Consider the following 18065-nt stretch of genomic DNA (forward strand, 5'->3'; position numbering starts at 1 on the left):
TTTTTCTATTAGCTCATCCAGATTGTTCCTAACAGATGACAGTTTAGAAGCGTATTCCAGCTTTGCAATTTGGGATAGTAATATGTCAATCTCTCTATTTCGTTGTTTCTTGTGTTTGGTCCCTAACGCGATGAGTATCCCCCTCATGTAGGCCTTATGGGCCTCCCACACCACCGGGGGTTTAGGGCCCTTCTCTCCGTTTAAACGGAAATATTCATCCATAAGTTCCGTTAATTTAGCCCTATCCTCCTCCTTGTCTAATAGGGTGTCGTTAATTCGCCATATCCATTCTCTGGGGCTTTCGCTTGCTATAGTTATGTCTAAGTGAATGGGGGCGTGGTGCGATATTGAAATCACGTCTATGACTGCTCTGGTGACCTTTGGTAGAAGGGTTGTGGATGTGAATAAATAATCCAATCTTTGATAAGACCCATGTTGTTGTGAGAAGTGGGTGTAGTCCCTGGTTGAAGGGTGTTGTGTGCGCCAGACATCTACTAGTCCGAGGTCTCCGTCAGCTTTAATGAATTTACTAATGCGTCCCTGTGAGACCTGGGATCTACCCTTAGATGAATCCAGATAGGGGTTCAGGGAAAGGTTCCAGTCACCTCCCATCAAGATTTCTCCACTGGCGAATTCTTTGAGAATTTTGACTTGCTTGAGTAACCATTCAATCTGGTGGGTATTGGGAGCATAAAGGTTTGCTATAGTAAGTCTGACTCCGTTGATCGAGCCCTTGACAAACAGCGCTCTACCTTCCTGATCCGAATACTCCGCAGAGGGAATAAAGTTAACCGACCTGTGGAAGAGGATAGAAACCCCTTTGGAGGCTGAAAGGGGGTGAGAGTTGTGGAAAGATTGCACAAACTGTTTCCCTGGTAAGGGGAAATGTTTGCCCCCCTTAAAATGTGTCTCCTGAAGGAGTAATACTTTTGATTTATGTTTTTTGACTAGTTGGGATATTCCATACCTCTTTTGCGGCGTGTTGAGGCCCCGGACGTTGAAGGATGTGCATCTCAGTACCACCATGAGTAGAATCCAACCAGGGAGATCACTGTGTCACTAAAGAGAAAGTAGAAAGATTAAGAGTTTGCAGGTTCCGAGATGATTTTTCCCCCAGGACTGTGGGTCAGCAAATGTTGTGCAAGGCCCTGTGTTTCGCTCACCCGGTCGCGTCGGGCAGGGCAAGCCCGTGCCGTCTTACTTGCTCCGCTCCTAGTTGCAGTCCGAGTTGAGGAAGTGGGATTGGACGTCGAAGATCCGGAAGAATCTATAGTAAAGGGTAGGCTGGAAGGAGAAAAAGGGGTGGGGGGGTGGGGAACACACGTAGGACTGAGGGAATAGATATCACAAGACAATACAACAATTAAGCGATGAGACAATAAAACAATCAGTTAACTCTCTTAACTTTCTCTCACTTTACTAGTGAGAGACGAACGTGGTCTTCCGAAGACCTGGTTACGTTCGTGAATGTGAGGCAGAATTAAACTACAGTTTAAACCTTTAAAGTTTATAAACTCTCTGTGCCTGATCCGGATGAGGCGGTCAGACATCCCTTTTCCATAGGGGTTCTTTTTAGACGCAGTCTTTTGAGGACCGAAAAGTCTGAAGTACTCCAGGGGGGAGGGGGGGGGGGGGGGGGGCAAAAGGAAAAAAAAAGAAGAGAAAGCAGGGACGGGACGGGGCCGTCCATTAAATCCGTGGCACCCGGAACCCCGGAAATCCCCGAGTGAGCCGTGAAAGCCCCAAAGTTCTCTTACCCAGAAGGTTTGTAGAACTGCCCTGGGTATGGCTTTCAGGTGTCAGTCTCTGTGAGCTCCTCTCTTTGCTTCTTCTTGTTCTTACTCCTTGGTGATTTCATGTTGGTTACCGTATTCCAATTTTCTGCGATTGGCAGGGTAGGTAAAGGAGGGAAGTCCGGTAAGGGGAGCCAATTGGGGATCTCCATGGGCTCTCCAGCAGGTGCCAGCTGTTGCGCAGGTCATCAGGCGTTCTAATATTTATTCTTTTGCCTCTGTGGGTCACCCCCAGGCCAAAGGGGAACAGCCAGGCGTACCTTATGTTTTTTGCCTTCAGCAGGGGTCTTAAAATCCTGCGTTTGGCCAGCGTGGTGGGAGAGAGGTCCTGATAGAATTGGATTAACGCTCCTTCATACTGTAGGCCCCTCTGATTTCTAGCCGCTTCTAGAATAGATACTGCATCCGGATATGAGAGCAGTTTGCAGATTAAGTCCCTTGGGGGCTCCTCTACAGAGGGTAACGGGTGCAATGCTCTATGAACTCGCTCTATCACTATGCTCGCTGCTCTGTCTGCACCCAGCAATGTAGCAAATATCTCTCTGACCACCTTAGGGAGGGCCTCCGACGCCCAGGACTCGGGGACCCCCTTAATGCGCACATTACTGCGCCGGCTGCGATTCTCTAAGTCTTCCTGTTGCAGAAGAACTTTGTTAAGGTGTTGGTGCAGTGATTGCAGGGCCTGTGCGAGTTCTAGCGAGTGTGAAGTTATAGCTGCAGCCGTTCCCTCCAGGTCCTCCACTCTCCTGCCCATGTGCCTGACTTCTTCTTTGATTACCGTTAGGTCCGCTAGGACTGGGCTCATAGCAAAAGCGATGAGATCCCTCATGAAAGCCCTGGAGACTCCCTGCTCCTCTTCTCCCTCAGATGAAGACTCACCCCCTCCTGCACTGCGAGGTCTCGGCTCCGCTGCCGGCGCCATCTTGATAGGAGCGCGGGGGGAGCGTGCAGCTCTCTCTCGGAGGTATTTTTGCAGGTCTGCTTGTCCCCGTGCCGGTTTTGGAGTTCCTGAAGCCTCTCCGCTCCTTTCTTTTGTCAGTTTTCCCATCTTGGGGTCTGATAGCTGTAGCGGGATGTCTGTTGTACAGCCTCAACGACAGAGCCGCTCTAGCAAGCGGCCATCTCTCTCCGCGGTCAGGCTCCGCCCCAAAAGAATTCATGTTTGTGCGCCTCGCAATGCACAAATCGCACGCAATTTTCTCGGTTGTGTGAGAGCGGCCCAACAGTCACATCCGAAAGAGGAGTACTCACCCGCACCGATATCCACAGGGACGTCCTCCTCCTTACACCGCCGGCAGCCCTTCACGTACATCTCTGCCAGCGGTAGATCTTCCACTTTCATGTTGGTCGCATCTTCCGCCTGATTCAGTATTTGGGCAAAGAACAGACAAGAAACAGCAAAATGTGAAGTAAATATAATTACCGGCCAACCAGAAGTTAGAGGACAGCAAGGGTTAACAAGGGGGTCCCGAGCGTTCCCCACAGGGGGACATTCTGCTGAATGTAGTGAACAGACACCAGGCAGCAAGCCCCTCGGCTCCTCCACACCCTGCCGCTATCAGACCTACCCGGGGGGTCTGCGGGGCTCCCCCAGCTTCCTCTGGACACTCCCGGAACCCCGGAGGACTGCGGCATCGATCTGGTGGAGTCTCATTACTAGGTCCATCTATAGGGGAAAAGACAGGAGGTGACTGAGCACACCGTTCATATGCGATACGCAGGCGACCCTATAAGCTGCTCCACCGCACAGCGTACCCCATTCATTCTTCTACCGCTACATCCACGGTCATACATCGGCCGGGACCAGCCTTTACAGCTTTACTAACCAAAGGCCGGCTTCAGGCGGCCAAGAGAATTGCGCAGTGCGAGACGCACAAATATGAACCCAATCTTTGGACTAGGGTCATACATGTCAGCCATGTTTTCCTGCATTGGCCCAGCGAAGACACCGAGGGGTTTGCAGGGTGTCAGTGAATGATGGAATGGACGCTACGGAGGGGAACCAGGTTAGATTGGGCGCTGACGACGGCCGTGTTCGTGTCTGGTGACCTTGGGGTGAGCGCCCCAATCATGCCCCAACTGCTGCTGTGATGATCTGCGGGAGATCCATTGAGATGGAGGACAATTGATGCCACCCATGAGTGATGGAGCGCGCCGCAGACGGTCAGTGCTATCCTATGGGGCAGGGGATGAACCGTGTGGATTGGATAGATCTAATTTCCCATGAGGCCTCGCTCTCAGCCCTCTATGTGTTAAGTTGTATATAAATAAAAGTTACATTTTAACCCCTTCCTGCTCCAGGACATCCTGGAGCGTCGGAGTACGTATGCAGAGAGGTCGTGGGGCGACCTGTCTGCATACAGCGCAGGCATCAGCCGTTTACTACAGCGAACACCAGTGGGCAATAGCCACGATCGGCAGTTTGGCCGATCGCGACTATTAACCCTTTAAATGCCGCTGTCAATTCTGACAGCGGCATTTAAAGCCCCTGAACGCTGTTCGGGGGTCCCGTACCCCCCCCCCCTCCCGCAGTGAGGTTGGGGGATCTGTGCAGGTGTCATGGCAGCCGGGGGCCTTCAGAGAGGAGTCATGTCTGCCTTGGAAGACTGCCTATCAAGCTATCCCCGTGGGGTGGCTTGATAGGCTGCCTGTCAGAATGCAGTATGACGTAATGCTGTATAATTACATACTCTGCAGGAGCGATCAAAGCATCACTGTTTGTGGTCCCCCAGGAGGGCTTAAAGGTAAAAAAAAAATAATAATAATAATAAAGTTTTTTTTAATTGTAAAAAAAAAAAAAAGTAATACAAGTTTAAACCCCCCCCCCCCCCGTTGCCATATCTATCATTAAAAAGTCTAAATAATAAAATAAAAATACATATTTGGTATCCCCGCGTCCGTAAAAGTCCGATCCATCAAAGTAGCGCATTATTTACCCCGTATGGTGAATGTCATCCAAAAAAAAAAATACAGAACGCCAGAAATGCACTTTTTCAGTCCCCCTGTCTCCAAGAAAAAAAACGCAATAAAAAGCGATCAAAAAGTCGTATGTATTCTGAATTAGTACTAACGGAAACAACAGGACGTCCCGCAAAAAGTGAGCCCTCGCTCAACTACGTCGCCGTAAAAATAAAAAGTTATTGCGCGCAGAAGATGGCGGCAGAAAATAATAAAAAAACATTAAATGTATTTGAAAAAAAAAAAAGAGTAGTACAGCAAAAAAAATAACACAAGTTTGGTGTCGCAGTAATCGCACCGACCCGCAGAATAAAGGTATCATGTCGCTTTTGTTGCAGTTTGTGCGCCGCAGAAACAAGATGCACTGAAAGATGGCGGAATGTTTTCATTTTATTCCACTTTTCAGTCCATTATAGGGTAGATTAAATAGAACTGCTGAAAACTACAACTCGTCCCGCAAACAACAACAACCCTCATACAGCGACGTTATGATTTTTTTAAGGGGGGAGGAAAAACCGAAAATGTTTAAAAAAAGGGCCGCGTCATGAAGGGGTTAAGGATTCTGTGCAGTGAAGGGCTGCCTGTTTCACCAGTTTTCTCCTGTACTGGCTCCACCTCTAATTCCCAGTTGTCCCTGAACTAGTAGGTGGAGACCAGCTGCTATGATGTCTCCCATACACTGCACACAAGAAGTAGAGAAGATTCTGCTCCTCTATCGCTACATCTCATATACCAAGACGCAGCGGCATGGAAGACACTGTAAAGAGCAGTGTAGAGGTGATTGCAGTAGCCGTAAGACAGTAAAAGAATACTACTGTAGCAGCATGTCTGTGTCTCTGCTTCTCACTCAGCTTTTCCACCTCTCTCCATAGACTTTGATGGGAGGCATGTAATGTGGGCAGACATCTATGTCGTTAGACTTCACTGACAGAACACAGTGTGAAGTCCGCTGGAGTAGGGAACGTGTGGCCTTTACCTGCTTGGATACCTACAGGACCGTCCTCCATCCACCGCCGATCACATCTCACGCGGGTCTCTTCATCGCCTGACAACGTCTCCATTTTCATATCAATCGGATCTTCGCCCTGTGGTCATACATGGACAGATGCAAAACAAGGAGAACTGGAAGCAGTAAATACATCGTAACAAAGACGTCTGAGGGCGCCACAAGTGCAGAACAAGGAGGGGACAACAATGTAGATGCGCAGCACCGCGGCACAAGGAGGGGACAACAATGTAGATGCGCAGCACCGCGGCACAAGGAGGGGACAACAATGTAGATGCGCAGCACCGCGGCACAAGGAGGGGACAACAATGTAGATGCGCAGCACCGCGGCACAAGGAGGGGACAACAATGTAGGACCGCGGCACAAGGAGGGGACAACAATGTAGATGCGCAGCACCGCGGCACAAGGAGGGGACAACAATGTAGGACTGCGGCACAAGGAGGGCACAACAATGTAGATGCGCAGCACCGCGGCACAAGGAGGGGACAACAATGTAGATGCGCAGCACCGCGGCACAAGGAGGGGACAACAATGTAGGACCGCGGCACAAGGAGGGGACAACAATGTAGATGCGCAGCACTGCGGCACAAGGAGGTGACAACAATGTAGGACCGCGGCACAAGGAGGGGACAACAATGTAGATGCGCAGCACCACAGCACAAGGAGGGGACAACAATGTAGGACCGCGGCACAAGTAGGGGACAACAATGTAGATGCGCAGCACTGCGGCACAAGGAGGGGACAACAATGTAGATGCGCAGCACCACGGCACAAGGAGGGGACAACAATGTAGGACCGCGGCACAAGGAGGGGACAACAATGTAGATGCGCAGCACTGCGGCACAAGGAGGGGACAACAATGTAGGACCACAGCACAAGGAGGGGACAACAATGTAGATGCGCAGCACCGCGGCACAAGGAGGGGACAACAATGTAGATGCGCAGCACCGCGGCACAAGGAGGGGACAACAATGTAGGACCGCGGCACAAGGAGGGGACAACAATGTAGCTGCGCAGCACTGCGGCAAAAGGAGGGGACAACAATGTAGATGCGCAGCACCGCGGCACAAGGAGGGGACAACAATGTAGATGCGCAGCACCGCGGCACAAGGAGGGGACAACAATGTAGGACCGCGGCACAAGGAGGGGACAACAATATAGATGCGCAGCACCGCGGCACAAGGAGGGGACAACAATGTAGGACCGCGGCACAAGGAGGGGACAACAATGTAGATGCGCAGCACCGCGGCCTCCTCCTTCTATGATGCATCACATATATAGTAAACTGTATAAAACAACCAAAGATGGCCTTTACAAGTGGGGCACATTACCCACACCCTATGGAGGTCACCAGAGCCACAGGCACAGTGTCTCCGGGCATTTCCCGCTACTCGCCGAGCCAACGCCAGCCAATAACCCATGCGCTCCTCTGGTGACGATTGCGACATTGATGCAGAAATACTGCAGATTTTGCAGTGGAAAACCCGCAGCATTTCCGCTACAAGTGAGCGCATCCTGAGGGGAAGGAAGTAAACGTACGGTTTCATTCATTCCGCATCCCACATAATGTAGTTTATAGTGTGGGAATGCCAAAAAGATGTGATAGACTTCATTTAAGCCCCATTTATGTGCCAACTACAATCTAGTCTACCCCTCTAGTCTGGGTCCTCCTGGCCAACCACGGTGCCCATCATCATCTGCTCCACCTCCTAATACTCGGTCCAGTACTAGTGACTATTACTGCTGAGTTCTGTGCACCGGCGGGGTGTTTGCACTGGTGAACCTCTAGGCTGTACCATGAAGCGAGGTGAAGGGTCCGCTGCGTAGGTGTAGGAATTGTGTAGCCAGATAATGCTGAGAGTTGTGGTGATTAGATGGACGGTCACCGGAGGCCCTAAGATGGTTCCCCCTTGGCCTATAAGAGGCTCTCGGAGGCTCCTTGTGTGTAGTGACCTCTTCCGCTTGTAGAGCTTGTTGGCCACTAGATGCCTCTACGACGCAGAGAAGAGATTTCACCCCGTTACCAGAGGGGGGCGCATTATTGGGATGGGAGAAGCTGGAGGGTCGTATCCATGAATTGTCCCCACCGGGCCGTTCTGACCAGACTGTTAGGAGGTGTTGGGACCAGTGAATGGGGGTACACAAGGTGACCGGGCGCAGGACGCCCCCTACAGACCACCAGCAGAGAGGAGCATCTGACCAGACTGTTAGGGGGTGTTGGGACCAGTGGATGTGTGAGGGCACACAAGGTGACCGGGCTCAGGACGCCCCTACAGGCCACCAGTAGAGAGGAGCATCTGACCAGACTGTTAGGCGGTGTTGGGACCAGTGGATGGGGGCACACAAGGTGACCGGGCTCAGGACGCCCCTACAGACCACCAGTAGAGAGGAGCATCTGACCAGACTGTTAGGGGGTGTTGGGACCAGTGGATGGGGGCACACAAGGTGACCGGGCTCAGGACGCCCCTACAGGCCACCAGTAGAGCGGAGTGTCTGATCGTGCGAGAAGCACCAGCAGCCCCAACTATTTCATTGTCCGCCAACCAGAGACAGGGGGCGCCAAAGTTACTCCCATGTCTGTCAGATCCATTTCCAGGCGTTTGGTCTCACGGCTTCCATTACGTGATTAGCGTTTCATTCCCACGCCTACGTTTGTAGTGGCATTGTGAATGATGAAGCTGGACGCTACGGAGGGGAAGCGGGTTTTCTTCAGCGATGAATTCAGGTTTAGTTTGGGCGCTGACGACGGCTGTGTTCGTGTCTGAAGACCTCAGGGTTGGCGCCTCAATCCTGCCTTTACTGTGGAGCGGCACACTGCCCCCTGCTGGTGTGATGGTCTGGTGGATCATTGCATATGACAGTCGGTCCCCCCTAGTGGTGGTACGAGGGACAATGACAGCTCAGTGATATGTTCAGGACGTCCTGCAGCCACATGTGTTCCTCTCATGGCGGCTCCCAGCAGGATAATGTTCGGCCGCACACACAAGGGGGTCCCAGGAGCCCCCACAACATAGTCACACTTCTGTGGCTGCCCGGTCACCAGATGTATCACCAGTACAACATGTATGGGGCCATCCGGGGCTCCAACTGCGACACCCTATGAGTTTGCACAATCTAGAGGCTCAGTTAAAACAAACACACTTGCGGTCATGACATGAGAGACACACATATGTACATACATGTCACACACGTCACACACACACGTCTCACACACACACACACGTCTCACACACACACACACGTCTCACACACACACACACACGTCACACACACACACACACGTCACACACACACACGTCTCTCACACACACACACGTCACACACACACGTCTCACACACACACACACACGTCACACACACACGTCACACACACACACACACACACACACACACGTCACACACACACACACACACACACACACACACACACACACACACACACACACACACACGTCACACACACACACACACGTCACACACACACACACACGTCACACACACACACACGTCACACACACACACGTCACACACACACACACGTCACACACACACACACGTCACACACACACACGTCACACACACACACGTCACACACACACACGTCACACACACGTCACACACACACACACGTCACACACACACGTCACACACACGTCACACACACGTCACACACGTCACACACACACACACGTCACACACACACACACACGTCACACACACACACGTCACACACACACACGTCACACACACACACGTCACACACACACACGTCACACACACACGCCACACACACACACGTCACACACACACACGTCACACACACACGTCACACACACACACACACACGCGTCACACACGACACACACACACACACGTCACACACACACACGTCACACACACACACACACGTCACACACACACACACACGTCTCACACACACACACACGTCTCACACACACACACACGTCTCACACACACACACACACACACGTCACACACACACACACGTCACACACACACGTCTCACTCACACACACGTCTCACTCACACACACGTCTCACTCACACACACGTCTCACTCACACACACGTCTCACTCACACACACGTCTCACTCACACACACGTCTCACTCACACACACGTCTCACTCACACACACGTCTCACTCACACACACGTCCCACACACACGTCCCACACACACGTCCCACACACACGTCCCACACACACGTCCCACACACACACGTTGCTCTGAGCTGTAATACACAGGAACAGTCATCAGACATTATATAGCATCACCTCTCCCGTCAGCAGCTCAATGATCCTGTAGGTGAGGTCTAGGATCTTGTCCGTCTCGTGTATCCGCGAGTGAGACGGCGGGTCCCATCCTCCGAACACCCGGGGACAGCTGCTGGGGATCACGCAGGCATCAGAGGTCTTCACTACCGTGTGATCCTGCATGGAGAGAGACTAATATCACCGAACTCCCAGAACACCTCACCTCCATCATGATCCGTCCCCTAGAAGCCCTCACCTCTCCGGTCAGCAGGCGGATGATCTCCAGCGTGAGGTCTAATACCCGCTCGGCCGTCTCCACCCGGCCCATCCTCGAAGGTCAGGAGACGGACACTTGTCTTCAGGAGGATCCTTTTACTACAAGACACAAGTCACAGATCTGTGGTATGAACCGGCCGCCCAACACTAGTCAGCCAGCAGGAGGCGCTATACTCCTTGTACAGGGATCCATCTTACCTACAGCCACAGGCCGTCCATATAAGACCATCCAAGTGAAGCAAAGATGGAGCCGCACAACCAGTCATCCAAAACACAGCTGCTTCATTAATACATCCAAAAAAACCAGCAGCAACGTTTCTACCCCTTCCGGGGTCTTTGTCAGGCTAGCTCCAAGTAAAAACAGCAGACCCTATATACAATATACAGGCCAATCACAGCAAAAGGTAGAACAAGCAATTACAACCACAGGACCTCCCCATCACATAGCAGCGGCAGGCGTGGCACCGGGAGCGGCAGGCGTGTACCACGCTGCTCTGATTCTTCTGTATGGACTAATGAAGCAGCTCTGTTCTGGATGACTGGTTGTGCGGCTCCATCTATGCTTCACTTGGATTGATCCTGCAGTCCTAGGAGTCAGGATCTTATCCACGCTCCCTATAGGTGTACTGTGTCAGGGTCGGCTGGGCCTGCGGGGCTGCTGCCGCCGCCGCCGCGCCGGGGTCGGCTGGGCCTGCGGGGCTGCTGCTGCCGCCGCCGCGCCGGGGTCGGCTGGGCCTGCGGGGCTGCTGCTGCCGCCGCCGCGCCGGGGTCGGCTGGGCCTGCGGGGCTGCTGCTGCCGCCGCCGCGCCGGGGTCGGCTGGGCCTGCGGGGCTGCTGCTGCCGCCGCCGCGCCGGGGTCGGCTGGGCCTGCGGGGCTGCTGCTGCCGCCGCCGCGCCGGGGTCGGCTGGGCCTGCGGGGCTGCTGCTGCCGCCGCCGCGCCGGGGTCGGCTGGGCCTGCGGGGCTGCTGCCGCCGCCGCCGCTGCGCCGGGGTCGGCTGGGCCTGCGGGGCTGCTGCCGCCGCCGCCGCTGCGCCGGGGTCGGCTGGGCCTGCGGGGCTGCTGCCGCCGCCGCTGCTGCGCCGGGGTCGGCTGGGCCTGCGGGGCTGCTGCCGCTGCGTCAGGGTCGGCTGGGCCTGCGGGGCTGCTGCCGCCATTCTGTCCGCTTCCCACTGAGAAAAACTCAGCAATTTCCCCTCTTTCATTTTAGTTCTTCTCCACCAAAAGTGGCGCAGAGAGATGGAAGCCCTGAACTGCCCCCAGCGCCACGGCGGCCCCCTAGACTTAAATGCCCCCCAGGGAAGCGGCGGCCCCCTAGGCTCAAGCGCCCCCGGCGCTGGAAGTAAACAGAAAGCTCCCCGTTTGCTGCCGTTCAGCATGTTGTGCCACCCGCACAGCGGGACAGTCAGACAACACGCATGTGAACGGACCCCCGGCGCCCCCTACACCAACTGGTAATCCTGCAGGGGAATCTACATAATTATCACGTGACTCACGCAGGATCACCGCCCCGCATGTCAGGGCTACGGTACGCGTCTCACACGCCGCCACGCGTCTTCCTGTGCTTTCACTTTGGTACGACAGGTATAGATGCGGCCCGTACGCAGGGCGGGGGGCACACGGGGCGCGATGTACACGCGGAGCAGCGTACGGCCTCCTGCCCACGGTGGGTCCTTCCTGCAGAATCCCGCGTGGAGTCCGGACGTGACCGCGGCGAGTGACCCTGCGTACCCGTGTCCAGTCAGCGGCGTCCGTGCGGACCTGTCTACGTCTCCGCACTGCGGACGGTCCGCACGTCTCGCCGTCGCACTACAGAGGTTTTTTTTTTAACTCCTGCTTTTCATGTGGAATCTTCGACCTTTCAGCAATGTCAAGGCGGAGCGGCGGCTTCCTGGCGGCCCGTAACTTCCGCCCGCCGCTCTCTACACCGGCATGTACCCCCCGCTCTCTACAGCGGCCCGTACCCCCCGCCCGCCGCTCTCTACACCGGCATGTACCCCCCGCTCTCTACAGCAGCCCGTACCCCCCGCCCGCCGCTCTCTACACCGGCATGTAACCCCCGCTCTCTACAGCGGCCCGTACCCCCTGCCCGCCACTCTCTACACCGGCATGTAACCCCCGCTCTCTACAGCGGCCCGTACCCCCCGCCCGCCGCTCTCTACACCGGCATGTACCCCCCGCTCTCTACAGCGGCCCGTACCCCCCGCCCGCCGCTCTCTACACCGGCATGTACCCCCCGCTCTCTACAGCGGCCCGTACCCCCCGCCCGCCGCTCTCTACACCGGCATGTACCCCCCGCCCGCCGCTCTCTACACCGGCATGTACCCTCCCGCTCTCTACAGCGGCCCGTTGCCCCTGTCTGCCGCTCTCTACACCGGCATGTACCCCCCGCTCTCTACACCGGCATGTACCCCCCGCCCGCCGCTCTCTACACCGGCATGTACCCCCCCGCCCGCCGCTCTCTACACCGGCATGTACCCCCCGCCTGCCGCTCTCTACACCGGCATGTACCCTCCGCTCTCTGCAGCGGCCCGTACCCCCCACCCGCCGCTCTCTACACCAGCATATACCCCCCGCCCGCCGCTCCCTACACCAGCATGTACCCCCCGCCCGCCGCTCTCTACACCAGCATGTACCCCCCGCCCGTCGCTCTCTACACCAGCAGGTACTCCCCGCTCTCTACAGCGGCCCGTACAACCCCCGCCCGCAGCTCTCTACACCAGCATGTACCCCCCGCACGCTGCTCTCTACACCAGCATGTACCCCCCGCACGCTGCTCTCTACACCAGCATGTACCCCCCGCACGCTGCTCTCTACACCAGCATGTACCCCCCGCACGCTGCTCTCTACACCAGCATGTACCCCCCGCCGCTGTCGTCATCCTCTCGCTTTCACACGTCATCTGCTGCGATGACGTCACTACTAAGGAGCGCTTACCACGTGACGGATTCTCCAAGCGGGGTTGGTTGTTCTGCTGAGCCTGAATTAGTGCCGTGTGGTTGAGCCGACAGACCTGACAGCCGGCTACTGCAGGGAGAAGGACCTTCCGTGATGTCATGACCATGTGATCGGTCACATGATGGGGAGGAGGCAGACTGTGCTGCTTTGGCTGCCTTTCAGGGTCTGCTTTTTGAGAACGTCCGCCGTCACATCTGCTCTAGAACGTCCGCCGTCACATCTGCTCTAGAACGTCCGCCGTCACATCTGCTCTAGAACGTCCGCCGGCACATCTGCTCTAGAACGTCCGCCGTCACATCTGCTCTAGAACGTCCGCCGTCACATCTGCTCTAGAACGTCCACCGGCACATCTGCTCTAGAACGTCCGCCGTCACATCAGCTCTAGAACGTCCGCCGTCACATCTGCTCTAGAACGTCCGCCGTCACATCTGCTCCAGAACGTCCGCCGTCACATCTGCTCCACAACGTCCGCCGTCACATCTGCTCCACAACGTCCGCCGTCACATCTGCTCCACAACGTCCGCCGTCACATCTGCTCCACAACGTCCGCCGTCACATCTGCTCTACAACGTCCGCCGTCACATCTGCTCTAGAACGTCCGCCGTCACATCTGCTCTAGAACGTCCGCCGGCACATCTGCTCTAGAACGTCCGCCGGCACATCTGCTCTAGAACGTCCGCCGGCACATCTGCTCTAGAACGTCCGCCGTCACATCTGCTCTACAACGTCCGCCGTCACATCTGCTCTACAACGTCCGCCGTCACATCTGCTCCACAACGTCCGCCGTCACATCTGCTCCACAACGGCCGCCGTCACATCTGCTCCACAACGGCCGCCGTCACATCTGCTCCAGAACGTCCACCGTCACATCAGCTCTAGAACGTCCACCGTCACATCTGCTCTACAATGTCCGCCGTCACATCAGCTCTAGAACGTCCACCGTCACATCTGCTCTACAACGTCCGCCGTCACATCTGCTCTAGAACGTCCGCCGTCACATCTGCTCTAGAACGTCCGCCGTCACATCTGCTCTACAACGTCCGCCGTCACATCTGCTCTACAACGTCCGCCGTCACATCAGCTCTAGAACGTCCGTCGGCACATCAGCTCTAGAACGTCCGCCGTCACATCTGCTCTAGAACGTCCGCCGTCACATCTGCTCTAGATCGTCCGCCTTCACATCAACTCTAGAACGTCCGCCGTCACATCTGCTCTACAACGTCCGCCGTCACATCTGCTCCACAACGTCCGCCGTCACATCTGCTCCACAACGTCCGCCGTCACATCTGCTCCACAACGGCCGCCGTCACATCTGCTCTACAACGGCCGCCGTCACATCTGCTCTACAACGGCCGCCGTCACATCTGCTCTAGAACGTCCACCGTCACATCAGCTCTAGAACGTCCACCGTCACATCTGCTCTACAATGTCCGCCGTCACATCAGCTCTAGAACGTCCGCCGTCACATCTGCTCTACAACGTCCGCCGTCACATCTGCTCTAGAACGTCCGCCGTCACATCTGCTCTAGAACGTCCGCCGTCACATCTGCTCTACAACGTCCGCCGTCACATCTGCTCTACAACGTCCGCCGTCACATCAGCTCTAGAACGTCCGTCGGCACATCAGCTCTAGAACGTCCGCCGTCACATCTGCTCTAGAACGTCCGCCGTCACATCTGCTCTAGATCGTCCGCCTTCACATCAACTCTAGAACGTCCGGCATCACTTAAACTCTAGAACGTCTGCCGTCACATCTGCTCTAGAACGTCCGGTGTCACTTAAACTCTAGAGCGTCCGCCGTCACATCTGCTCTAGAACGTCCGTCGTCACATCAACTCTAGGACGTCCGCCGTCACATCTGCTCTAGAACGTCCGCCGTCACATCTGCTCTAGAACGTCCGCCGTCACATCTGCTCCAGAACGTCCGCCGTCACATCAGCTCTAGAACGTCCACCGTCACATCAGCTCTACAACGTCCGCCGTCACATCTGCTCTACAACGTCCGCCGTCACATCTGCTCTACAACGTCCGCCGTCACATCAGCTCCACAACGTCCGCCGTCACATCTGCTCCACAACGTCCGCCGTCACATCTGCTCCAGAACGTCCGCCGTCACATCAGCTCTAGAACGTCCGCCGTCACATCAGCTCTAGAACGTCCGCCGTCACATCTGCTCTACAACGGCCGCCGTCACATCTGCTCTACAACGGCCGCCGTCACATCTGCTCTAGAACGTCCACCGTCACATCAGCTCTAGAACGTCCACCGTCACATCTGCTCTACAACGTCCGCCGTCACATCTGCTCTAGAACGTCCGTCGGCACATCAGCTCTAGAACGTCCGCCGTCACATCTGCTCTAGAACGTCCGCCGTCACATCTGCTCTAGATCGTCCGCCTTCACATCAACTCTAGAACGTCCGGCATCACTTAAACTCTAGAACGTCTGCCGTCACATCTGCTCTAGATTGTCCGGTGTCACTTAAACTCTAGAGCGTCCGCCGTCACATCTGCTCTAGAACGTCCGTCGTCACATCTGCTCTAGAATGTCCGGTGTCACTTAAACTCTAGAGCGTCCGCCGTCACATCTGCTCTAGAACGTCCGTCGTCACATCAACTCTAGAACATCCGCCATCACATCTGCTCTAGAACGTCCGCCGTCACAACTGCTCTAGAACGTCCGCCGTCACATCTGCTCTAGAACGTCCGCCGTCACATCTGCTCTACAACGCTGCCGTCACATCTGCTCTAGAACGTCCAGTGTCATATCTGTGCTAAAATATCTGTCAGGAGGCTCCAGCACAAAATACCGGAAGAATAGCGCAGCACAAAGGAAGATGCCGGCATCTGAGTGGAAACCGAACGGACCACAATGCAGTCAGCGATAAGACAGAACCAGACATCTGCTCTAGAACGACCAGGGCGGGGAGACCAGTCAGGGTGGATGGAAACCAGGCACCGCTCATCCCCAGCCCAATACCATCCCTATACTGAAGGCTGGTGGTGGAGCATCATGTCGGGGAGGGGAGACCGGTCAGGGTGGATGGAAACCAGGCGCCACTCATCACCTGCACAATACCATCCCTACAGTGATGCCTGGTGGTGGAGCATCCTGGTGGCGGAGGGTAGATCGGTAAGCATGGATGGAAAACCAGGCGCCGCTCATCACCTGCCCAATACCATCCCTACAGTGAAGCCTGGTGGTGGAGCATCATGTGGGGGAGGGGAAACCGGTCAGGGTGGATGGAAACCAGGCGCCGCTCATCACCAGCCTAATACGATCTTTACAGTGATGCTTGTTGGTGGAGCATCATACTAGGGGAGGGGAGACCGGTCAGGGTGGATGGAAACCAGGCACCACTCATCCCCAGCCCAATACCATCCCTACAGTGAAGCCTGGTGGTGGAGCATCATGTGGGGGAGGGGAAACCGGTCAGGGTGGATGGAAACCAGGCACCGCTCATCACCTGCACAATACCATCCCTACAGTGATGCCTGGTGGTGGAGCATCATCCTGGTGGAGGGAAGACCGGTCAGGGTGGATGGAAACCTGGCACCGCTCATCCCCAGCCCAATACCATCCCTACAGTGAAGCCTGGTGGTGGACCATCATGTGGGGGAGGGGAAACCGGTCAGGGTGGATGGAAACCAGGCACCGCTCATCACCTGCACAATACCATCCCTACAGTGATGCCTGGTGGTGCAGCATCATGGTGGGGGAGGGGAGACCGGTAAGCGTGGATGGAAAACCAGGTGCCGCTCGACACCTGGTTGTGGAGCATCATGCTGGGGGAGGGGAGACCAGTCAGGGGGGGATGGAAACCAGGCGCCGCTCATCACTTACCCAATATCATCCCTACAGTGAAACCTGGTGGTGGAGCATCATGCTGGGGGAGGGGAGACCGGTCAGGGGGTTTAAAACCGGGCGCCGTTCATCACCTGCCCAATACCATCCCTACAGTGAAGCCTGTTGGGGGAGCATCATGCTGGGGAAGGAGAGACCGGTCAGGGTGGATGGAAATCAGGCGCCGCTAATCACCTGCCCAATACCATCCCTACAGTGAAGCCTGTTGAGGGAGCATCATGCTGGGAGGGTAGAGACTGGTCAGAGTGGATGTAAATCAGGCGCCGCTAATCACCTGCCCAATACAATACCTACAGTGAAGCCTGGTGGTGGAGCATCATGCTGGGGGAGGAGAGACCGGTCAGGGTGGATGGAAACCAGGCGCCGCTCATCACCAGTCTAATACCATCCCTACAGTGAAACCTGGTGGTAGAGCATCATGCTGGGGGAGGGGAGAATGGTCAGGGTAGATGGAAATCAGGCGCCGCTCATCACCAGCCTAATACCATCCCTACAGTGAAGCATCATGCTGCAGGAGAGGAGACCGGTCAGGGTGGATGGAAATCAGGCGCCGCTCATCAGCTGCCCAAAGTATCCCTACAGTGAAGCCTGGTGGTAAAGCATCATATTGTGGGAGGGGAAACCAGTCAGGGTGGATGGAAACCAGGCACCGCTCATCAACTACCCAATACCATCCTTACAGTGAAGCTTGGTGGTGGAGCGAGACCGGTCAGGGTGGATGGAAACCAGGCGCCGCTCATCAACTACCCAATACCCTCCCTACAGTGAAGCCTGGTGGTGGAGCGAGACCGGTCAGGGTGGATGGAAATCAGGTGCCGCTCATCACCTGCCCAAAGTATCCTGACAGTGAAGCCTGGTGGTAAAGCATTATGTTGTGGGAGGGGAAACCAGTGAGGGTGGATGGAAACTAGGCGCCGCTCATCACCAGCCTAATACCAT

General features: G+C 55.5%; 2 protein-coding genes across 2 annotated transcripts in view; both read right to left on the minus strand.

Moving 5' to 3' along the window:
• LOC136587448 (zinc finger protein 271-like) overlaps positions 1–18065 on the minus strand; it is a 60362-nt gene that overhangs the window by 9600 nt on the left and 32697 nt on the right. The window lies entirely within an intron of this gene.
• LOC136588330 (uncharacterized) lies at positions 1785–13350 on the minus strand. Its single transcript, XM_066587455.1, has 6 exons — positions 13243–13350; positions 10288–10406; positions 10053–10208; positions 5728–5836; positions 3362–3459; positions 1785–3153 (listed from the first exon to the last, which is right to left on the minus strand). The coding sequence occupies exons 2-6, from the start codon at positions 10357–10359 to the stop codon at positions 2950–2952; spliced, it is 639 nt and encodes a 212-aa protein (XP_066443552.1). The 5' UTR covers positions 10360–10406; positions 13243–13350; the 3' UTR covers positions 1785–2949.

This window comes from Eleutherodactylus coqui, chromosome 13, assembly GCF_035609145.1.
Source record: "Eleutherodactylus coqui strain aEleCoq1 chromosome 13, aEleCoq1.hap1, whole genome shotgun sequence".
Classification (NCBI taxonomy): domain Eukaryota; kingdom Metazoa; phylum Chordata; class Amphibia; order Anura; family Eleutherodactylidae; genus Eleutherodactylus; species Eleutherodactylus coqui.

Excerpts from the sequence above, each read along its gene's own strand:
- LOC136588330 (XM_066587455.1), bottom strand. The coding sequence starts at position 10,359 with ATGGGCCGGGTGGAGACGGCCGAGCGGGTATTAGACCTCACGCTGGAG. Across the intron at positions 10,209-10,287 it reads TCCGCCTGCTGACCGGAGAG|GATCACACGGTAGTGAAGAC; the intron begins GTGAGGGCTTCT and ends CTCTCCATGCAG. Across the intron at positions 3,154-3,361 it reads GAGCCCCGCAGACCCCCCGG|GCGGAAGATGCGACCAACAT; the intron begins GTAGGTCTGATA and ends ATACTGAATCAG.